A 24,837-nucleotide genomic window follows, 5' to 3' on the forward strand; every position below is an offset into this window, starting at 1 on the left:
TCTCATTGATATCAGTAGTAACAGTAACAAGGAAAATCTTTAGGAAACGGAGGTAGTACATGGCTAACAAGCCAAACGAACATATATACATCTATTTTAGTACATGTTTATTGACATTAGTATTTATATTCATAATCTAGTGCTTGATGTTAATTATGCATAGTCGTATGGTGCTAATTCTACGAACGTGTGTATGTACTACTTTGGGCGCATGGCCGCAATAATAAATCTTCTCTAAGACACTCCCATTACCCACTCCGGGGACACGATTTGGTCCACTCTCTCCTCACTTTCTGTCTTTCTCCCTCCATTACTTCCCCTCCACCAGCTCCACTCTCTCCTTATTCTCTCAATTTTTAACTTCAATTTGAATTCCTAAAGTCTTACTTTTCTTTTTCTACATTGTTTCCAAAAAGACCTTCAATTTCAAAAAAATAAACCTTTGATCGTTGATTCAACAATCATTTCATCCATCATTCATTCATTCTGCTTTTAATTCGAAAAATAGAATTTTGAAAATGGCGAATAACAGTGGAAATTGGAATCATTCGAGAAATGGATCAACAAAAACCTCCATTAAAACTCAATATTCATCCATGAATTTAAACCCTAAATCTTCTCTTTCTTCTTCTTCTTCCTTCAAATCTAAGACTTTATCTTCTTCTACTACCTCTTCTCTTCGCCGTAGTTCCCCCGCTTCTCTCTCCTCCGCCAAAAACGACGCCGCTGGTTTGTACTTTTTTCTTGCTTATTTATTATACATTGCATTCTTTCTTTCTCCTTTCAAATTTGCTAAACGCTTGAATTTGATGGAAATCAATGAAATTAGTTCGAATTTTAGCTCATCTTTTATAATGTGAAAAAATTATCGTCAATTTGATGAAATCAATCAAAAATGCCGATTTTCTGCTGTGTATAGCTCACTGGATTTTGAGATGTAAAAATTCAGTTGTCTAATTGTTCATATTTCACTGTATATGCCGCCATTTCGGATTCTAGTTTGGTACTGTTTGTTAAGCTGGGAGTTAATGTAGTGGATAATTTCTGTTTGAAGGTTTCTAAAATTTAGAGTTGTTAACATCTAGTACTTTGCTGTTTGGCTTGATTATAAATTGATTGTGGGACTAATAGATAGTTAGATACCGAGATTAGTTGGAGTTAAAGACAAAAATAAATGAGTATGGTGGACTATAGTATGGGACCTGTTTATCCCCTGATGTTCTTTACATGGTATTCAAGAATCATAGTTACATAGATGCCATTTTGTACTCTTGTTATGATGGCTTTTATGACAACGGTGTTGTCTCATGTGTTTCCAATTCCTCTATTGGTCTTGTCTCAAAATAATGAAATACAGATACTTGAAAGACGTTTAATTCTTTGTACTATACCTACATGGCTCATTTTGTACTAGATCGTATTGAGGAAGAAGAAATGGAGTTTGCGTCTAATTTTGGATGAATTATACCAGGAAATTGTGCATTATATGCGTCTTAGTTGCCAAATATGTGCTCTCCCCATCTTCATCCTCAACCCTCCATGCAACCTAAAGAACTCAATAGTCATTACATAATTTACCACTCACACCCATATATCTTGGTCCAGGTGAGATTAAATGATGAGAAAAGTAAATGTCGGAAGAAAATTGCTAACAAGTGCAGATCCATTGCTAGGGATATCTAAATGGAATGCTCTCCCCATCCTCATCCTATCCTCCATGCAACCTAAAGAACTCAATAGTCATTACATAATTTACCACTCACACCCATATATCTGGGTCCAGGTGAGATTAAATGATGAGAAAAGTAAATGTAGGATGAAAATTGCTAACAAGTGCAGATCCATTGCTAGGGATATCTAAATGGAATGTTCCATTAAAAATTACTCTCAAATCTTATCCTCCTCATCCTATTGTGGAACTGTAACACAGCCGGTGTGTGTCACAATGCACAGCCTTTTATTGTATGGAATGATACATGGTCTTTTTCCAGATAAATGTATATTTTTAAGTTAAAAAGTTTAATATCAATCTGATTATCTGGTAATCAAGTCACATCTACACCTAAGACATCTGGAATGTGTTACCTTTTTGTTTGAACTAGTTATGGGAAGAGTACGAGTTGCTGTGAGATTACGACCTAGGAACTCGGAGGAATTGGTTGCAGATGCTGATTTTGCAGACTGTGTGGAGCTACAACCAGAGGTTTTAAAGTTTTTTGTGGAATCACTTCTTTTAGGTGTCCTATAAAATCGTCCATTCTCAGTTTACTATTTGTTTACCACAGCTAAAGAGATTAAAGCTTCGCAAGAACAACTGGGATTCAGATACTTATGAGTTTGATGAGGTTCTGACCGAATTCTCATCCCAAAAACGTGTTTACGAGGTTGTGGCGAAACCTGTCGTTGAGGTGTGCATTCTTTCTTCTCTGTATTAACCCTCCATGTAGCATTTTTGTTGTTGTCTCTATAACTGAAACAACTGAACCACTGCCACTTCTAACTTTGTATATTAGAGCAAAATAAAAAAGTGAAATAGTTGATGGTTATACTCTTTTACCTGTCCATTTGAAAAGCCTTTGATAGGCTATATTCAAATGTAGGACAAGCTATTATTGCTATATTAGTTTATAGCCTTTTGCATAAGATATGTTCACTTGAGAGCATGGTTTAAGTCTCATATGCCTTCATAATTAACCAATTTTTTGGGCAATGTTGTGATGAGGCCCATATTTAATACGGTGCTTGAGAGTGATATATTGTAGTGGTGTCTCCAAGTACACGCTTATCAATTCCATTATGGCGTTTCCATTTTCCTACTTCATTTGTGCTGAATCTGATATGAAATGTTTTTGCCAAAGGACTTAATGCTTCATGTTCTGTATGCTATCATCAACTACAGAGTGTTTTGGATGGATATAACGGAACAATCATGGCGTATGGACAAACTGGTACTGGCAAAACATACACACTAGGCCAACTTGGAGAGGAAGATACAGCTGGTCGTGGGATTATGGTGCGGGCAATGGAGGATATTTTAGCCGGTATACGCCTGGAGACTGATTCTGTTTTGATTTCCTATTTTCAGGTTTGTATCCGTAGAAAAGTGTGTGAAAATCTAAAAAGTTGATATGCATATCTTATGTTTTATTAAACTGAAACTTCATTTTACGCCACTAAAATTTATCATGCATCGAAAGAGCTGTTTCATGATTTCTAAAATCATATCTATGATGAATCCTTGTAGCTGTACATGGAGACAATACAGGATTTACTTGATCCTAGTAATGACAACATCTCCATCATGGAAGACCCAAAGTCTGGAGATGTTTCACTGCCTGGTGCTACTTGTATTGAAATCAAGGATCAAAAGAGTTTCCTAGAGCTTCTAAGATTAGGGGAAGCACATCGATTTGCTGCTAATACTAAGATGAATACCGAATCTTCTCGTAGTCATGCAATCTTGATGGTAATAGCATCTCTCCTATCTATATAGGAAAAAGTTCAAGTGAGAATACTTCTAATATGAGAATGCGAGAACAATGGAATAGTAATTACTAATTAGTAATCCATTTAATTAAAATATAATCTTTTATTGAGAGATTACATAGTAATCCTTTTTCTTTAAAATGTAATTCTTATGGAAGATTGGCTTCGCAAATAGTTACATTTTAGCTAAAATGGATTACGTTTTGGTCAAAAAGGACTAAAGGATTACTACTTGGTGCTCTCACATTCTCATATAAGAAGTGTTCAGTGTTCGCACCCGAACCCAATCTATTATCCTCTAGGCTTGGTAAAGTTCTTGTAGCTGTTTTGATTGTATGTCATATTCTCATTTGGTATCATGATTGAATTTTAAATTGTCTGTTGCACTCATGCAGGTACATGTGAGAAGGTCTGTCAAGGAAAGGGATTTAGCTTTATCGAGTGACAATGGAAATAGTTCTCATGTTAAAACCCTCAAACCTCCAGTTGTTCGAAAGGGAAAACTTGTAGTAGTTGACCTTGCAGGTTCTGAGCGTATTGACAAGTCAGGTGCTTCCTAAATACTTAGAAGAATTTTTTTCTTTTCCTAAGCACTCTATGTGAGGTCAATTGAAACTGTTAAGTTCCTACATAGCGTTCCTATATGTTTTTGCCTTTGTTTCTATGCGTAACTTAATGGTTAATCATAGAAGGGTATTGCCAAACCTTCTGGAAGTATGCAAGGGTATTGCCAACTTCTGGAAGGGAATATAAAATACCTCCCATCATTAGAGATGATAATGGGTAGGGTCTGGGTAAGGTAAGGTTAGACCCGTACCCAGGCCCTAATTTTTAAATGTAGACCCATACCCTACCCGTATCCATAAGGTAATTTTTTTTAGGACCCTTACCTGTACCCGTAGGGTCCGATAGGGTATGGGTAGGGTCTAGGGGTCTAAAACGGGTCCAATACAAAAAAAGCCGCTTACATTTTCATGTGTATATAAAATCGTTAAGCACAATTCTCTATATTAATGTTGCAATTAGCTTACATAATATCATTCACATTCTATAGCAATACATGGGTTTTGCACATCCCAAAAGTCTCGTACATCAAAATATAAATAAAGAGAGTGACAATGTGATAGTAAAAGACTCATAGTAGAGAAAGAGAGTGAGAGTAGAGCGAGAGAGGACAGTGAGAGTAAAGTGAAAGATGAGACGTGATTGTGATTTGTGGCTAGGGTTAATGGGTGAGGGATGGTTTTAGTTTTACTAGAAGGATATGTTTATATATATATACTTCCTCCGTTTCATATTACACGCTACACTTCTCAATTCACGGACTCCTAGGCAATTTTTGGAGAATAAAGAGGTAGAGTAAAAAGAAAAGGGACTCATGTGAAAGGAGAGAGATAGAGAGAGTTTATTGCCCTAAAAGAAAGTGTAGCAAGTAATGTGAAACTTCCCACAATGGAAAGTGTAGCGAGTACTATGAAACAGAAGAAGTATATACATATTTTTAATTTTTTTAAAATAAAAATATACATTTTAATTGGTGTAGGTCCATGGGTAGGGTTTGGGTATTTGAGAAGTGGACCCTTACCCTACCCTTACCCGATAGTACCAGGACCCCTACCATACCCTTACCCATAGGGTCCAAAAAATTAAGACCCATACCCTAATTTTACGATAGGGTCTGGGTAGGGTCCTGGATCCATTGGCCCATTGCCATCCCTACCCATCATGGTGAATCTCTCCTTTCGCCATGAGGTAGATGCCTTCGAGCCAAGGGGCGGGTCGAATCAGCTTCTCTACGTGACTGAGGTTTGGTGTCTGATACTATAATCTATTTTGAGAAATTTGCACCTAGCTCATCTTATTTGAGCAAGTTTTTTCATATCAAAGTGAAAACAATTACATGTGCAGTCGTGAAAATCCCAAGATGAGTCTTTTCTCTTGATTTTGATGTTCCTATTTCTTGTTAGTACTATGTATGCATAATGGCTCACTAGTGTTATGCTTTTCTTGGTTTGATGCTATTCACTCGTGGCCTTGTGTGGCCTCTCTTGCTCTGGGTGCCAGTTTTTCCTTTCATCTAACACGCCCTAAGTTTCCCTTGCTTCTTATTTTCCAGGAAGTGATGGTCATACCCTTGAAGAAGCTAAATCTATAAATCTCTCCTTGAGTGCTTTAGGAAAGTGCATTAATGCTCTTGCAGAAAATAGTGCGCATGTTCCAGTTCGTGACTCAAAGCTTACTCGATTACTTCGAGATTCATTTGGAGGTCAGTTTTGCTGTTATTATTTCTTGTTGGTTTACTTTTCAATCTCTTTTGCAATTTAGATGAGATGCCGGTTGGTAAATATAAAAACCATTATCTTGCAGTGTGTGCAATGGGAATTTTTTTACTTCCTCAGTTGCGTTTTAGTTGACTCGTTTCTTTTATTATGTTTGCTAATGTATAACTTCATTTATTTTTATCTTTGATTACTAATAAGCAAAAAGTATAAAAATTTGATATTTTGAAAATATATGATGAGACTAATCTAACAAGATCTTGTATGACTATATCTTCTTAAACCACAAAAGATAAGTAAAGTATGTGAATTGTCAGATTTCAAAACCAGCCAACTAAAGAGAAATGGAGGAAGTATGACATAATTCCCTTCACCAACCTAGTGAGTGGCCTGTACACATCAGGTAGAATGTGTTTTCTGAGGCATTTTCTGCATTGTAGGCACGGCAAGAACATCATTGGTTATCACGATTGGGCCATCCCCACGCCACCGAGGCGAAACAGCAAGCACCATAATGTTTGGCCAGAGGGTGAGCAGCAATTTTTTGTCTATCTTCTTGTGCTCCATATTTAAAATAGTAAGTCTTGTGTAAGACCGCCTTACTATAAAATTAGTGTAAGTCCACCTCACTTTGCTCTCTAAAAGTGTAACTTTGTAAGTAAAAGGAGTCACTCTATGAGTTAAAGGGGTCACTTTTAGATAATGGGTCATCGCATGTCTTACCATAAATCATGGTAAGACGGTATTATTTGAGACTTAGGGTATTTGATAAACTGGACCCTGTTCATGTTTTTAGTCATATCGTCCTCTTGATACCAGAAACATCATTCATTTGCAATTGTTGGCTCCATTTGTCCAATGGATTCTTAGTGATGAAAAGTTTCTCCCATCATGAAAAGAGTGTATTAGTAAGGTGTTATATCAGTTTCGACTTTTGAGTTACCTGTTGGGTCACTGATTGACATTCTGCCTTGGTCAGCACCGTCATTTCAAGCATATTTTCTGGTGTATATATGAATTTCTGTACATATGGCTTCATCAACATATGAAGATGCTTCATATTTCTTTACAGGCTATGAAGGTGGAAAACATGTTGAAAATAAAGGAAGAATTTGATTACAAAAGTTTGTCAAGAAAGCTTGACATACAACTAGACAAATTAATGGCAGAAAGTGAAAGGCTGCAAAAAGCATTTGAAGACAGGATTGATGAGATAGAGAAGAAGGCACAAAGTCGTGTCGCTGATGCTGAAAGGAAGTATGCTGATGCTTTGGAGGTAAATTGTCTGTGATATAACGGGTATACGAGAAAACTATAGGAAATGTAATTTGCTAATTTCTAAACTTTCTTTTGAAACAAAGAAAGTGGTAGAAGGAGAGGAAGAGAAATATAATGTGAAATGCTTTCTTTTCTTCTATCTAATTGGTAGGTGTTTGCCGTGTACTCCTAACTAAATATAATTAACCTACTCTCATGCACACTAAGCAAGTATAATGGAAGTAGGGATCGTATCCACATGGAGCAAAGGAACTTGATCGGAAATTAGTCAATTAAGAACCCTAGTATGTGCTAAGGCCAAAGTAACCGAATTGGGGGGATTTGGAACAATGTAAGTAAGCTAAACTATGCACGGTATTAAAATACGAAGAGATTACAATATAAAAAGGCCTTGGATTCGATTAACATCCACCCTGATCTAGTTTGTGACCACAAAACCTTAACCCTCAACACTTCCTATGGTCACCTATCGAGAAGTCTAGACCTTTATCCTCCTAGATCGTGGCTAAACACACGATCTGCGTGGTTTAAACCGCCCTTACTATGACTTAACTTAAATGAGTCGCACTTAAGTCCAAACCAAAGTAGCATTAAAGTCGAGGAACACAATAGGATTACTAATGTTATCAAAGCAATAACATTCAAGTAATAAGCAATGCTTCTCTAAAGGCACAAAATTAATGTTCAGCATTTAATCAAACACCTAGTATGTTACATGGAGCTAGGAACACAACAATCCGATTATGCACCTAGAATTAGCATTAGATGATTCACACAACAATACTAGTAATGTTCCTAGCAAAGATTATGCAAACATCATGGAAATAAATACAAGAAGCATCACAATGACCATAGAGAAAATAGAGAGTAAGAAGTTCTCACAAATAAATTAGAGCTTCAACAACCAAATCCAAGATAAAAGTTTAAGCTAGCAAAGTCATAGAGTTCATTACAAATCTACCAAAGAAGAGAAGAAGACACCCTGTGGAACACTCTTCTTTTTTCGCCCTCCTTTCGTAGTTAGAACAAAAACTAAAACTAACATTACAACCTAACCCTCCAAGGGAGGAAAAGAAAACATCAAGGTGCTGACGCAGGGGTCGCGACTCCGACAACCCTCGCGACTCGCGACCATGGGCAGGTCGCGGGTCACGACGTGTAGTCTGCCTCAAAAAACCACCAAAAACAAAATACCAAGAGGAAGAAGAGAAGTAACTTGGCTTTTGAGTAAGCCATGAAGCTGTAGAGTGAAGACGATCCTCGGACGACGAACAACTACGGCTGAAACTGCTGGTATTGGAATTGCTGTGGCTGAGGCACGGGTTGGACTTCTTCAGGACTCTGACCTAATTCCTTTGCCACCCCCTTGGCATACCTCGCATCAGGGGCAACGAAGAGCTCCTCATGGGTAGTCTGCTTCGTAATGGCCACCCGCTCCTGTGGTAAAGCCATATACCTAACATTTCTCGCCCCAAAAAGCCACACATATCTTGTCTCATTGCCTATGGTGTTAAAATGAAACATGGTAATACTCCTCAAGGCAATAATATCATAGCAGTTAGAATCACGGGAATACCGACCACTAGCTATCCCTAAAGGGGTCAATATGGGGGTGTCCTTCTTGTCCACTGGCACCTGGACACCTAGTTGGGAGGCTAAAAGGCTAATCATGCCTCCCATACTCAACTTCCCCGAAGTCTTCCCCTGAGGCGACTGAGCTAAGCACTTATCCACCTAGATTTTCACCCAATCTGGACACTCCTCCCCTTGTGGTGTCATGGCCCACAGACATTTAAGATCAAATTTTGGCAAATTTGTGGGCTCCCCTGCACAAAAGACCGTCATAGACAAAAGACGGTGCACGTAGCGTAAGGCGGGGTGGGGAATGGCGCTACTCTTGTAGTGGCTATGCCACGTGCGACCACCAGTGATTCTATACCAAAACACAGCAGGATTATAGTTCTCAATCTCCAAAAAGTCATCCTCGACATAAAATCCCAAGCAAAAGCACTCTCTATCTCAAGGAAATTCATCTTGTATTGGTTATCATTAAGAGAAAAAGTGATGTGTTCAGATTCATCTTCGGTTTCAGCATGCTTTTGTAGGGTCGAAAGGAACTCGAGGGTGTACCGCTCATAAGTTCGGACCTTCTTCCATAGAAAGTTTTTTAGGCCAACCTTGTCGAGAAGAAACTCTACTGAGCTAGCTAACCCCAATTTTTCTAGGATAGGGTGATCCGCAAACTTAGTTTCTTGTATTACCCTCCCCGGTCTATCAAGGTGGTCCCATCGCCTTTTAGCTTGGTCACTTAGCTTCTTAAGGCCACAGGAGTTAATGTGGGGAACGGACTCAGTTCGGCTTCTCTTGCTCATTTTTTTCAACTTATGAGAACTAACAAGAGCAAGGGTTAGACACAAGAACACAAACAATAACACTCTCACACTCCAAACACCCTCCACACACCAATAACCAACCACCAATTCCCAAATGAGTTCAACAATCACACCAACAACACCACACAACTCAACAATTTCAATCAACTACTACAAACAATGACTTAATCAAGCTACAACTCTACAAGTAAGCAAGAACAAGATATTTCAAGCAAAATTAAAGAGAACTAGGAAAGAGGGTGTGATACCAAAATGTAAGTGAAGTAGTGTTATGTAGGGTGATTAGAACTTGTGAATAGCTTCCCTAAGCATGTAGAATGATCCTCCAAGCTTCAATTTAGATGGTGTTGCTCCAAATCAAAAACCCCCAAATTTTAGGGTTTGGTAGAAGGTGATGATTTTCAGAAATTGTGGAGAGATTATGATGTGAAGGAGAGTAAAAAGTGCATAATTTGTGTAGAGAGGTGAAAAGGAGAAGATTAGAGGAGAGATTTGAGGTGAAGATTGGAGTGTGGGAGATGAGATGAGTGATTTTTGAGAGTGAGAGAGTGCTAAGAGAAAGGAGGGCTTCGTGTGAAATGTCTGGGAGTGATAAAAGGGAGGCGTTATTGAGCTTTCTTAAAAAAAAAAAGACGGTTGTCGCGAGTCGCGAACAGTGTCACGAGTCGCAACTTGATGCAAAAATTGGGGGTACGGATAGATCGAAAACCCGAAAGGACGGCCTATGCAAAAAAGAGCTAGTTCAGCAGGTGAGTTTTGTGAGCCAAAAAAAAGAAGGGAGATGAAAAATTGGGGTTAGCTAGCTCGGTAGAGTTTCTTCTCGACAAGGTAAAAAACTTTCTATGGAAGAGGGCCCGAACTTATGAGCGGTACACCCTCGAGTTCCTTTCGACCCTACAAAAGCATGCCGAAATCGAAGATGAATCTGAACACATCACTTTTTTTCTTAATGATAACCAATACAAGATGAATTTTCTTGAGATAGAGAGTGCTTTTGCTTGGGATTTTATGGCCGAGGATGACTTTTTGGAGACTGAGAACTATAATCCTGCTGTGTTTTGGTATAGAATCACTGGTGGTCGCACGTGGCATAGCCACTGCAAGAGTAGCGCCATTCCCCACCCCGCCTTACGCTACGTGCACCGTCTTTTGTCTATGACGGTCTTTTGTGCAGGGGAGCCCACAAATTCGCCAGAATTTGATCTTAAATGTCTGTGGGCCATGATACCACAAGGGGAGGGGTGTCCAGATTCAATGAAAATCATGGGTGGATAAGTGCTTAGATCAGTCGCCTGAGGGGAAGACTTCGGGGAAGTTGAGTATGGGAGGCATGATTGGCCTTTTAGCCTCCCAACTAGGTGTCCAGGTGCCAGTGGACAAGGACACCCCCATATTGACCCCTTTAGGGACATCTAGTGGTCGGTATTCCCGTAATTCTAACTGCTATAATATTATTGCCTTGAGGAGTATTACCATGCTTCAATTTAACACCATAGGCAATGAGACAAGATATGTGTGGCTTTTTGGGGCGAGAAATGTTAGGTATATGGCTTTACCACGGGAGCGGGTGACCATTACGAAGCAGACTACCCATGAGGAGCTCTTCGTTTCCCCTGATGCGAGGTATGCCAAGGGGGTGGCAGAGGAATTAGGTCAGAGAGTCCTGAAGAAGTCCAACCCGTGCCTCAGCCACAACCTCAGCCACAACAATTCCAATACCAGCAGTTTGAGCCGTACCACCAGCAGGAGCAGGGTTATTTCCCTCATGCCCAGTTTCAGGCTCAGTTAACTGAGCAACTATCCAATGTTAGGGGCGATTTGGGAGAGATGCAGGATAGGATGTACGGGATGGAGGACCAGATCTATTCAGTTGGTTCCATGGTTTCGGCCATGAACAACTGCTTTGTGTCCCGCTATCCACCCTAGGGACCGGAGAACCAGGACTCTTGGTACTCCGATCCCACATCCGAGATTGAGGCGGCGCACATTATACGCCGTTGGGAGAGAGAGGCCCGTAGGGCAGCCCGCGGGTTTGAGTGCGGGGGCCCCTCAGGATCTTAGAGCTTTTCCTTTATCATGAATTCCCGCACCATAGATGTCAAAGCTTGCACTTGATCTTCTAACTTAGAAGTTCCAAAACTCTCGGCAGCCACATGAGCAGCCACATGACGAGCCACATGACGAGCTCCTGATCTTCTAGTGAATTATCTCGAGCCCTCATCCAGCTCGTTTATCAAGTCTTTAGCATCTTGGTGCGGTTTTATTTAAAATTGAACCTCCACTAGCTGCATTCACCATTCGTGCATCTTCACCACATGATCCATTATAGAAGTAGAGCACTAAGTCTTCATCTCCATAGCCATGATAAGGACAACTAGCACATAACTTCCTGAATCTGGCCCAGTACTCATAAAAGGTTTCATCACTCTTTTACTCGATGTTGCTTATCTCCTTTTTCAACACCAAAGACATTGAAGTCGGGAAATATTGCTCGAGAAAAGCCTTTTTCAAATCAGCCCATGTGGAAATGCTACCCGGTGGAAGGTAGTACAACCAATCATTTGCCGCACCTTTTAATGAGAATGGAAAGGCTTTGAGTTTCACCTTCTCTTCCGACACTCCACTTGGTTTCATGCTGCTACACACCACATGGAACTCCGAAAGATGCTTATTCGGATCCTCAACGTTTAGCCCATAGAATGTCGGAAGCAAATGTATTAACCCCGATTTCAGCTCAAAAGTCTCCCCTTCATCTTCTTGTGGGAATGTAATGCATAAGGGCTGCTGATCAAGGTTAGGAGCTGTGAGCTCCTTCAATGTGCGTGGCTCAACCCTCGGAGGCATCTCTTCTTCTATTTCCATAGCAAAAGGAAGCTCCTTGAAGTTTTCACGCCGTTCTCTTCTCAACCTGAAAAGAGTTAATTCCAAATCTCGATCATACTGCAAAGGATGTTGGTTAGTAGCACGAGTATTAACCATAAACTACAAAGCAATACAACCTAAAGAATAAAAATTCACTAATTACAAACAAGTAATTCCTTGCTCCCCGGCAACGGCGCCAAAATTTGGTAGGTGTCTCCCGTGTACTCCTAACCAAATATAATTAACCTACTCTCATGCACACTAAGCAAGTATAATGGAAGTCGGGATCGTATCCATAAGGAGCAAAGGAACTTGATCGGAAATTAGTGAATTAAGAACCCTAGTATGTGCTAAGGCCAAAGTAACCGAATTGGGGGGATTGGGAACAATGTAAGTAAGCTAAACTATGCACGATATTAAAATACGAAGAGATTACAATATAAAAAGGCCTTGGATTCGATTAGCATCTAGTTTGTGATCACAAAACCTTAACCCTTTACACTTCCTATGGTCACCTATCGAGAAGTCTAGACCTCTATCCTCCTAAATCGTGGCTAAACACACGATCTGCGTGGTTTGTACCGCCCTTACTATGACTTAACTCAAATGAATCACTTAAGTCAAACAAGTAGCATCAAAGTCGAGGAACACAATAGGATTACTAATGTTATCAAAGCAATAACATTTAATAAGTAATGCTTCTCTAAAGGCACAAGATTAATGTTCAGCATTTAATCAAACACCTAGTATGCTACATGGAGCTAGGAACACAACATTCCGATTATGGACCTAGAATTAGCATTAGATGATTCACACAACAATACTAGTAACGTTCCTAGCAAAGGTTATGCAAACATCATGGAAATAAATACAAGAAGCATCACAATGACCATGGAGAAAATAGAGAGTAAGAAGTTCTCACAAACAGATAAAAGTTCTCAACAACCAAATCCAAGATAAAAGTTTAAGCTAGCAAAGCCATAGAGTTCATTACAAATCTACCAAAGAAGAGAAGAAGACACCCTGTGGAACACTCTTCTTTTTTCGCCCTCCTTTCGTAGTTAGAACAAAAATAAAACTAACATTACAACCTAACCCTCCAAGGGAGGAAAAGAGAACATAAAGGTGCTGACGCAAGGGTCGCGACTCCGACAACCCTCGCAACTCGCGACCATGGGCAGGTCGCGACTCGCGACACTGATCGCGGGTCGCGACGTGTAGTCTGCTTCAAAAAACCCAAAAAAAACAAATCCAAGAGGAAGAAGAGAAGTAACTTGGCTTTTGAGTAAGCCATGAAGCTGTAGAGTGAAGACGATCCTCGGACGACGAACAACTACGAAGCTTGAACCACGGACATCGGAACTCGAACAAAGCTCGGAAACTTCGGAAGATGCGCCATAAAGGAACCACGGACAAGGACCCGGGGGTACAAAAAGTGATCGGAGGGCTAGGATGGGCCCTCGACTATGCCACCATGCAAACCACTCTCTAGACTCCTCAAATCACAACATCCTCCGACAACACCTCCTAATGTCAAATCTCTCCTAAATCCCGATACTAAGCTCGAACCGACACCAAAAACGACCCGAAATCCGCCTGAGATTGGCGGATAACTTGGACACATCACTTCTTCTACATTTCTATGCGATCCACTGTGCTTATATATTTCTTTACATGCCAAATGATTTAGAACTAATACTTTTGTTTATGCTTCATTTCCAATAAGAAAATTTTTAGTCCCATCTCTGTCATCTTGGATTGTCCAGTCATGACCTCGTTGAATTCGTTCAATAATTTCTCACTATTTCCCGTGAGAATCAGATCTTGATGGACAAGAACACTCTTGATATTATTTTTTAGGAGGCTTTTGTCTTCGATGTGTTTATGGGGTTAGATATAGAGGGAAAGGAGAAGAATATTTGAAATTTTGGTGGTATTTTTTCTGATGATTTTATTTATGAATTTTGGGTGTCGAGAAGGTGTATTTGTAGGAATAATAGGCCAACTATAGATAGTGATCCGTGGTAGAACTAAAACATGTGCGGTCGTAACATTTGTGACGCGTGGAACCACATGCCAGTCCCGGGTTGACACAAGTGGACCATACGATAGTCAAAAGCAATCCACATTCGGGTTCATGGTGATTAAGGGTTTCTAGGTGATGATTGAGAGGTGTCTAGGTGATGATTGAGAGGTGTCTAGGTGATGATTGAGAGGTGTTTAAAGTAATCCTTTTGAATAGTTTTGATATCCTTGTCCGAGTTTTGATTTTTGTAAGACAGGTATGTAGGATATTTTGAAGAGTGGAATCAGAATTGGCAAAACTGTTCTGTACTTGATTTCCGACTTGAAATATCCGATCAAAGACGCGTTTTGGGCCCGAAATAGTGACTCAAAGTTGAACCAGAATCTGAAATAAGCTGACCCGACCCAAAACCTGAACCAAGTACTCGAAGATAATCGAACACGGTCTAATCAACCTAGAATCGACTCGAATTATGATGATTGATGACCCGCCAGAACCCAAGATTGTTAGACATGAAAATAATTCGTACCAAAATAATGACCCAAAATGGACATGGAATTAGTTAGAATTGAAGACAACTTGTAATTCGTGTGTCCCAAAACAATTCTATACTACCCAATATGAATTTAAACATGACCAGTAGTAAGTATCAATCTCAACTATAAATAATGGAATATTGAGTTTATATATATATTTTATAGAAATTCAAATATCAACATAAAATTTTCATGGCAATATCAACAATAAGAATAAACAAACACGATCTTGAACTGAACCTGACCCAAAGACTACCCAAACCATAACCCATAATATTCAATATTGACAAGACTAACTTCATCTGACCCCGATATTGTCCCGAGCCATCCAACCGAAACCGTCCGGACCCGAAATATCATGGACCCTAAGCGTACCTGAACACGAATGCACTCGAACGGCCCTGAAAGCAACCCAAAGATAAAGTTGACCAAAATGACACGACTTGAAATGAGTCGACCCGTATTCGACGCGAACGACCCGTTTGGACCTCTAAGTGGAGGTATCATGACTCATAAGTCTGCGTAATTAGTGGGGCCTCAAAAATGTGTGATCCAAGCAAAAGTCACCGCACAAGGGGCTCCCCTAGTCCCCTACGGAAACTGGAATCATGATTTCTTCGATGAGTTTTTAAATCATAAGTTATTGCCAGTTCATAATCTTTCTTCTGTTCTATCTTTGTACTACTCTGGCTGGATTATCAGCAACTGGATCCATATTGTGCGTGTTCGTTCTAATGTCTTCTTGTTATCTCTACTCTGGTTCTGCCGTTCTGGTACAAACAGTGCTGCCAAATTTGTTCTATGGTTGACTCATTTTTAGTTGCTTTTCAATCTCAGTTAGTGATTGTGATTTCCTTTTCTAGAAAGAGAGACAGAAATACCAAAAAGACTACATGGAGGCGGTAAAGAAGCTTGAGGAGCAATGGGCAATTAATCAGCGAAAGCAAAGTAATGAAGCTAGTACATCTGGTGCTAAACATGATTCGTCAGATATATTATCTACACGAGAGGTAACCATTCTTCAATGTATCCATCAGTTTATACTGTTTTGTTCATTCTCCTTTTCGCTTCCGTGGCCCACTTTTTTTTTTACCAAATTAGTAGGTTGCAGCAATGACCTGGTTCTAATGTTCTCATGTGTTTTCTTTTTCTTGAGCTTTAGTTTTTCCTTGTAGTTATACATCTGCCTTGAACTATTCCTACGTAGCCAATGTGATCTTTGAGCTCTGGTTGGATGCCAGGATTATATATATCCTGAATATTTGCGAAACACAAACAAGATTTTGGATGTTTCCTGGTTTTCATGTTGGTTGGTAAATTACCCAGAAGTTGGCTAAGCCTCTACTTTATAGTCATTCTTCCAATGGACATTTTAGTTTCTTGCTGGTACTGTATGAGTCAGGAGTTAAGTATCTAAGCTAGTGTGACTACTGACAAATGCAAGCAAACTTTGTATTTTGACTATTTTATTGTGCCAATCAAAAGAGCATTTGCCTGTTCCTACTACTGGGAACATGTAACAAAGTTGCTTTTTTGGTTTTTTCCTTTTCTTTTTGGGAAAGCTAGTTACTTCCTCCATATCATAGTAACTTCTCACTTTCCTTTTTGCATGTCCCAAAAGAATTTGTATCATCTCTCTTTGTAAGCTAAGGTTACTTTCTCTCTTCATGACCACTAGTTTCTCTTTCAGTTTTTATACATGCTTTCTTTTGCTACTTATTTTCTCCCTCTAGAAGAGTATTTTTTATTCTACTTCAAATTTTCTTTCCTAATCCCAGTGGTACTTAAAAGTGAGAAGTCATGTATGGGATGGAAGGAGTTATATCAAACTAAACATTGCATATTTCTGTAACATCCAGGTAAAAGGGAACTATAAAGGAAGCATTATTTTGACAATTAATAGATTTTGTACATGCTATAATATAATATGAGGGACTTACTGATTTTGCTAGAAAGGAGCTTGTTCTCAACTATCCTCACTGAATGTGGCGTTATTTTTAGTTTGTATTTTCCTTGCTATTCAAATCACTTATCCTATAGAGGTGTTTCATCATTCTTTTCTCTATGTTCCATGACCTTTAGAACATTTTTTTTTTCATTTACTGCACTGAGGGTGCATATTTGTTTCTGTAAGCTTTGCTTATGAAATTGAGGAGTAGCAATATAAATGTCGTCTATTAAATACTTTTTCTAATCAATGTATGCTCTTGAAGCATAATGCTATAATTACTTTTAAAACTGATTTAATGTGTGTCAGGTCTCTGCTGCTGAAGAAGTTGCTGAGGTGAGAAGGTTGCTTCAGAGTGAAACACTTCTGAGGAAGGCTGCTGAGGAGGAGGCAGCCAATCTTAGAACTCAGCAGGTGCAGTCAAAGAGGCTAGAAGTATGCTGCTTTAATTGAGGACTCCTCTTTAGTGCCTTGTATTTTCTTCCATTGCATATCATTGACTTTTAAAGTGACAATATCCTGCATGTTCAGGCAGCTTCAAGTTCTGAAATATTGAAGCTTCATGAAATGTTGAAGAATGAGGCCAATCAGAGAGAGAAACTTGAACGTGAGATAGCAATGCTACAAGGGCAATTGTTGCAGTTAAGCTTTGAAGCTGATGAGGTATGTTGCACTTTCCAGTCATGAAATTTTCAAAAATTCTAGATTGTATGTCCATACCATTACCAGGATGGTAATACCCGAGTACCCGGAGACTTTTTAGTCCTTTTGTGTAGTTTTTTTTGTTCTTCAAAAATATGTAGTCAAATTGCAGCTAGTCTTTCTAATATAAAGAATCACGATGCTTAAGATATTTCATAGTTTGTCTTTTAATTTCTTTTAAACTTCATTGGAGTCTGGAAATCGTATTCGTCTGCTGAAGTTGTTGACAGAAAGCCTTGAGCTTAGTTTGTGTTTCTTCGTTAGTCCAATGTAGATCCACGAGTTCTTTTTATGTCATCTCCAGTATACTTGCTGCTATAGATTTGATTAGAAAGCCTAGAAACCATCTGTGACTCTTGGATTCCTTAGGCATAAGCTAATGACAACATCATTCCCCTTAGTCATTTCACCAATGCACCTTAAGTTCACGTTGTATATGTTATCTCCTTCGACAGCACTGATGCTAGTCTCGGTTTGAATTTTTATATTATATAAAAAGCTGAATTGTTTTTCCTTTGCCTTGCTATGAGGAACACGATTCAGTTCACCTTTTTTTCATCCGTGCTGAATGGCACCATTCGTAAACTACTTCTGGTATTGCATGAAGTGCGAATCTTGAGGAAGAGACTGAGGCATTATCATCTGTCCTCCACAAACCATATTGTATTTTGTATCCAATTGCCTATAATCTTATGGTTTGCTAGATGCGTAGACAAGCAAAACATGGATACCGAAGCAATGCATTTCAGTGCCCTGTGCTGTCATAACTTTTATGTCAGAGATTGTTGGTCTGCAGAAGCTTTTCTAGTACTCAAATGACCTTGTCGAATATATGTGAAATCATCATATTTTAGGCAAATACTTCAATGTCGACTTCATTTAATTTGGTTTTGGCTGTTGTATAGACTAGAAGAAGACTTGACAATGGGACATCCAAAGCTCATAGTGATGTTGATACTCAAGTGTCTCAAGTGCAGCCACAAACGAATGATGCAGGAAGTGAGGATAGGGGTTCGATAGCCAAACTCTTTGAGCAAGGTAAGATGCCATTATGTGAATTTTCTTTAGTTGGTCATGTATGGCTTGTTTCACTGCGTTCTTTTTGTTTTAACAAAAACTAGTCTCCTTACAGTTGGTTTGCAGAAGATATTGTCATTGCTTGAAGCGGACGATGCTGATGTACGGATTCATGCTGTGAAAGTTGTTGCAAATTTGGCTGCAGAAGGTAAACAGTAAAGACTGAAGAGTTCCATATGATAAATGACTCGTTCTGGAAAAACGATTGTCGCATCTCTATTGTTAGAAAATGTTGTTATTAGAATTCTCCATGATCCTGCAGAAGCAAACCAGGAGAAGATTGTAGAGGCGGGTGGTCTTACTTCCTTGCTAAATCTTCTTAGAAGCTCTGAGGATGAGACTATATACCGAGTTGCTGCTGGTGCTATTGCGAATCTAGCAATGAATGGTGAACTTAGTTACCTCCTTTATTCTTGCATTTGTCCATCTTCTTTTCCTAGATATGCCATTAACTAACTGCTGTTCCTTTTTCTGACACTCCAGAAACCAACCAAGAGCTCATAATGGCCCAAGGAGGTGTGGGTTTACTATCAGTAACTGCCACTAATGCAGAGGATCCTCAAACCCTTCGCATGATTGCTGGAGCAGTTGCGAATCTTTGTGGCAATGGTAAACCATGAATTCTATGAAATTTTATTTCTGAAGTGCCATAATGAGCTTCATTGTGTCTTTTTTCATTGTATTTCGAAGGAGATTGAAGGTTTTAGATGTTGGAGTTGGATCTCTAGCAGCTCATTGTTAGTTACAGTTTGGCAATAATTTATCAAATTTTGATGTCATCATTAAACAGAGTAATATATATTCATGTATATGACTAATGACACGTCCACAAATTGAACTAGTCTATACTCTTCTGTTGGTAGACTGAACCCTTCGTTCCTCTCACTCAGTGTGATAATTGATGCTCCAATTTGTGTGAGGGTAGCTAAGCGCACCTTAAATTTTGATGTAATTGGGATGATGATTTGCGTGTGGCACTTGTATTTTCTCCTAATGATCTTTTTTAAAGGTTTTTCCGTTCATATATTTGACTTGATTGTATTATAGGTGTTAATGTTTGCAGTCAAGGTGTCCTTGTGTAATATCAGTTTCATTAAATCCTTCAACAACAAAAATCAGTTGAGAAAAATTAATTTTTTTACTCGTAATATTTTTTAAAATCTTAATATTTCAAATTATGCAATTTTGTATGATTTGTTTGCTAGTACCGAATCTTTGTAGATCGTGTAATGTTGTCATGAACTTGGCTTACAAACCACTACTCTGTCCTAAAATGATCCCCAGTTCCATTTAGTTTGTCCGTTAAAGATTGCTCCATTTTCTATTAAGGTGACATGGTCCTCAGTCTCTCTTTACTTTTTCCTACCCCACATGCAAAAGGATAAAAACGTACCAGTTCAATACAATTCAACAGTTAAAGGGCAACGGTGCAAACAAAAGGGATGGAAGCGAATTTTTTCTTTTCTTTTTTTCGTTGTTTTCATTTGGTGTAAATAGAAAATTGGTTGAATATTACTGACCATCTTTTTATCAGATAAATTGCAGGCCAAGCTCAGAGGTGAAGGTGGTATTAAGGCTTTGATGGGGATGGTCAGATTTGGACATCCTGATGTCCTTGCTCAAGTTGCTCGGGGCATTGCAAACTTTGCAAAATGTGAATCCAGGGCATCAACTCAGGGTAACTGTAATTTATTTATTGAACTGATACCGGTCGTTGCTTCTTGTTAACTATTTATGATTGGTGATCAATAAATGCATAAGTCATGCTTCTCCCTTTCTCTCTCTCTTTCTCATTCTTGATGTGTAAACTATGGATCAATCTGAAAAAATACCAAATTATTTGGATTTGGGTGGGCATGTGGTATTAACTACATAGCGTTTCTAGTGGGTTGAACAATGGGATTCTGAATTCTGCTGCATTCATTTTTATCGGATACCAACACAATGACCCAATCCGTAATCTCCTATGAATACAATAGCCTACTTTATCGTTTTTTACTGATACAATAAATTTGAGAATAACTCTATTCTGCTGCAAGATATTACTATATTTTATACTCTGCTTACCTTTTCTTTTGGATTCGGATTCAGTGTTTTACTTTCTTCAACATGCGTAATTTGTATCTTGACTTAGAAGCTTTCGGTATTCTCAGATTTGTTTAGACATTGGTGGTTGGAATTTAGACTTGAGATATTTACCTATTTGGTATCTATAAATACTTGCTGCAGTTTGATATTTCCTTCTGTACCTAAGGAATTGTCCTTCGAATTGCAGGGTATAGAACTGGAAAATCTCTGCTGATTGAGGATGGTGCACTCCCTTGGATTGTACAGAATGCCAACAATGAAGCATCTTCAATTAGGCGGCACATTGAATTGGCGCTCTGCCACCTTGCTCAACATGGTATGCTTTCTATACCTCAAGTCTCTCTGTCTGTGCTATCTAGTCAAGCACCTTGCTTACATACAATTCTAATTTCCATTATTCAGAGGCAAATGCAAAGGACATGATTAGTGGGGGTGCCCTGTGGGAACTGGTTCGTATATCACGTGATTGTTCTCGTGAGGATATTAGGAGTCTTGCACGCCGACACTTGGTTCTAGTCCCACTTTCTTAGCTGAGCTGAAGCGGCTGCATGTGGACTGCTAATATCTGCCTCGTAAATATATTCAATATGGACAACAGAAGCTTAGGAGTGTATAGTGGATTTAGGTAGGAGTATTGCCTTTTCTTACCATTTTATTCTTCCTTAATTATTTTGGCTTGTTGATTTATCCTTATTACTCGAGCAATCGACTTTTTCCTTATTTAGGAAAAAACATTAGATAGATAGGATTATATAACGCCAGTATCATAGTGATCTGGGGCAACTTGATTTTTTGTAAAGAACGAGCGTGGCTATGGGTTTGCAGTGCGTGATTTAGCCAAAATCATTCATAGGTAGTTTTTTGGAAAAACTTGAGCTGAGGAGCTGGTGTTTAGTGTGGCCTTTCAGGCTTCAAAGTTGTAACTGATGTGCTGTATAAAATGATGAGGAATTGCTGTTATGATTAGTCTGGCATTGTCAAGTTGGAAAATATACTAAAAATTTTCTGACATTCTTGTTCAAAGGACAACTTTCAATTCACGCCTGTCATGCCATATGGTTTTTGTTTAAATTTGACTTCACTGTTCCTTCAAAACAACAAAAATAAATAAGACTACACTGCAGGAAGCCAGAGCCCCGCTTGATTACCTCTCGTGTTGGTTTTAGTTTGAGGGGGATCAAAAGCAGGAAATGACCATATACTTCTTTCTGGAAATCAACTGTGATCATGAAGTATCGTTTTTACTACTTGCTCCATTTTTTAATGGTTGTGACACTTTTTTTTTTTTTTACATTTTCGAATACGCAATGTTGATTATTAAGATATTTGATTATTTATTAGTAATATAGACATAAAAAATGGTTCTTTTAGAAGACATGTTAACAGTGATTGTGATAACATATGTTATGGGTAACAAAACTTGATCAAAGTGAAGTTGTAAAAAGTAAAAATAATAGTTTATCTAAGACATTTTTTTTAGAAGTTTTAGCGACTTTTTATTTAAGTTTGTAGATACCGTCAAATTAAAAGTTTATAGATAATGCAACTCTTAAAATACGGGTGGAATTTTATTTTAGAAAATACAAAGCTTTTTTGAAAATAATTGTCTTTTATTCTGTGAACAATATTTTTTCATATGCTTAGCTCAAATCATTGTTCTTTTATCCCCTTTACTTAGGAACAAGTTACAAATCATTACTAACTTGACAAATTATATGAAAAGCTACAACTTTTGAAACTCACAAAAAACGCCCAAGATCACATGTTGGTACTAGGTGACCTATGTTAAGTCCTATCCCATTGTGCACATGTGAACTATCTTGCACGAAAGATAAATCACCTTAGAAGTACCAATCGATTTTGAACGAGACTTTCTTTTAAGTTTACAAGTACTTCGAAATCTCCTCTTCATTTATAAGTATTGTAGGCTCATTTCTACATCTTTTTAGAAGTTCTTACAATGTTTCTTTTAGTTCAGCAAGAAATTAGAAACGGTACAATCCTCCTCTCAGATTCTGATTTATTCCTCCAAAACCACATACTACCTCTCTATTGAGAATAACTACTCATTTAGTACTATTCATATGGTTAACATTACAAAACTTTGACCATGTTTTTATAAGTAATACATATAACATATGAGAAATCAAAACATGTGGAATTTGTAAAATTCGTGTTGAGTGAATAAAGATCGTGATAGTTAAAATTGTACATTGAAAACGTGAAAAAGAAGATGATGTTATTCATAAACGGAGAGAAGTAGTATCAGAAAAATGAAAATATTATCTATCCGCTTTCTATTTCTATATCATCTCTATCTTGTGTCGCAACCATGTATGACAAAGATTCAGATCCAATATGTATTTGGAGACACGTAGGGCCTGTTCTCCCCAGCTTATTTTCAGTTCAGTTCAGTTCAGTTCAGTTCAATTCAGTTCAGTTCAGTTCAGTTCAATTCAGTTCAGATCAGTTCAGTTCAGATCAGTTCAGTTCAGTTCAGACCAGTTCAGTTCAGTTCAGCTCTTGACAATACTTTTACTCTCACATATCACTATTCATTTCAGTTCAGTTCAGTTCAATTCAGTTCAATTCAGTTCAGATCAGTTCAGTTCAGATCAGTTCAGTTCAATTCATTCAAATCAGTTCAGTTCAGTTCAATTCAGTTCAGTTCAGTTCAGCCTTTTATGCCGAAGAGAACAGGCCGTAGAATTTGCTTAAGGTGGATTGTTCTTGTGTCAAAATGATAATTTTTTTGAGGGGTGTCAAAATGTTAATTAATTAGACGATAAATAATAAAAGTTAGGAAAAAATAGGTAAAAAGTTAATCCTCTAAATATCTATACAAAAATCTTGTAATACTATCAAATCATTGATGAGAATAAAGAATAGAAATTTAAAGAAATGTTATATGATTTGACAAGAAAAAAACTAATATGAACCTGGTGCACACTAACTTAATGTACACTTATCAATCTCACGTGAGTTTTAATAATTACAACTTTTCTTTTTGCCGCGTTCAGTCTTCCGCTCTTCTCTCTCCTAATAACTTCTCTTTTCTCTGATAACTTCACTCTCCTGATAGTGTATTTTTAAAATAATATAGTGTATTTTGAAATAATATAGTGTATTTTAAAATAATATTGTGTTTAAAATCATAGTGTTTTGCTGAGTTTTTTTGGCATGATAGTGTTGCATATTATAGTGTATATTGACATAATATACACTAGGGGAAAAACAGAAAGGGCTGCGCAGGAAGGGCTGCGCTTTTTTTAAAAAGCGCAGCCCTACTAAGCAGAAGGGCTCTGCTTTTTAAAAAAGCGCAGCCCTACTAAGTGAAGGGCTGCGCTTTTTAAAAAAAGCACAACCCTTCCTGAAAAAATTTGAAATTTCGAAATCGCGAGCTTTGAAATATTGAGCGGGGATTCAGATATATTATCCCTCATTCTCTCTCCTCTCTCACGTCCCTCATTATTCCTTTCCTCCTTCTCTTCTCTTCTCTCTCATCCTCTCTTCTCTCTCAAAAACTCCCACAAACATTTGCGACAAAAACCTTGAAATGATTTGCACTAAACATGCCGACGGAGTCCGATTGCCTATTGTATACCTTTTCGGAAGCGGAACGGGCCAACGAGTCAAACCCACAGCTAGCCATAACGTTTAGGCTTTTTAACCACCGAGTTCGTTTAAGCCTCTAAATAGGCATTTTAAGTTTTTCCGAAATTTTTTTTCCCTTAAATTATGTATTAGGGTTTTGTTTTATGTATTTAAACATTATTAGGTTAATGTTTGGAGGTAGTTCTTGTATTTTCAGATCTATAATGTTCTTGTATACTTCTCTTTGTTTATTTTGATTAATGTTCTTGTATACTTCTCTTTGTTTTGATTAATGTTCTTGTATACTTCTCTTTGTTTTGATTAATGTTCTTGTATTTTCATCTTTGTTTTGATTAATGTTCTTGTATTTTCAGATCTATAATTTCTTGTATTAGTTTTTGTTCGTTTTTTTCATTTTCGTTTCATTCTTTTTTTTTTGTTTTGGGTTTAGTATTTTCATATTCGTTCCGTTTCTCTTCTCTTCTGTTTAATTTCAGAAATTTTTTTTTTTTTTTTTTTTTTGGTAGGAAGGGGTGCGCTAGTTAGGAAAAAGCGCAGCCCTTCTAGC

General features: G+C 38.1%; 1 protein-coding gene across 1 annotated transcript; it reads left to right on the top strand.

Annotated features, from left to right (window-relative positions):
* Positions 1 to 238: 238 nt before the first annotated feature.
* Positions 239 to 21,656, top strand: LOC104892408 (kinesin-like protein KIN-UA). The gene is given in 20 exon segments (XM_010678333.4): positions 239 to 729; positions 2,103 to 2,203; positions 2,286 to 2,408; positions 2,900 to 3,085; positions 3,245 to 3,466; positions 3,882 to 4,035; positions 5,603 to 5,752; positions 6,206 to 6,294; positions 6,838 to 7,041; positions 15,724 to 15,870; positions 17,118 to 17,243; positions 17,340 to 17,471; positions 18,416 to 18,548; positions 18,643 to 18,735; positions 18,850 to 18,975; positions 19,071 to 19,196; positions 20,122 to 20,265; positions 20,863 to 20,991; positions 21,078 to 21,173; positions 21,176 to 21,656. Coding segments are annotated over 20 exon segments (2,754 nt in total). The 5' UTR covers positions 239 to 518; the 3' UTR covers positions 21,238 to 21,656.
* The last annotated feature ends 3,181 nt before the right edge of the window (positions 21,657 to 24,837 follow it).

The sequence above is a fragment of the Beta vulgaris genome, chromosome 5 (assembly GCF_026745355.1).
Source record: "Beta vulgaris subsp. vulgaris cultivar EL10 chromosome 5, EL10.2, whole genome shotgun sequence".
Lineage (NCBI taxonomy): Eukaryota > Viridiplantae > Streptophyta > Magnoliopsida > Caryophyllales > Amaranthaceae > Beta > Beta vulgaris.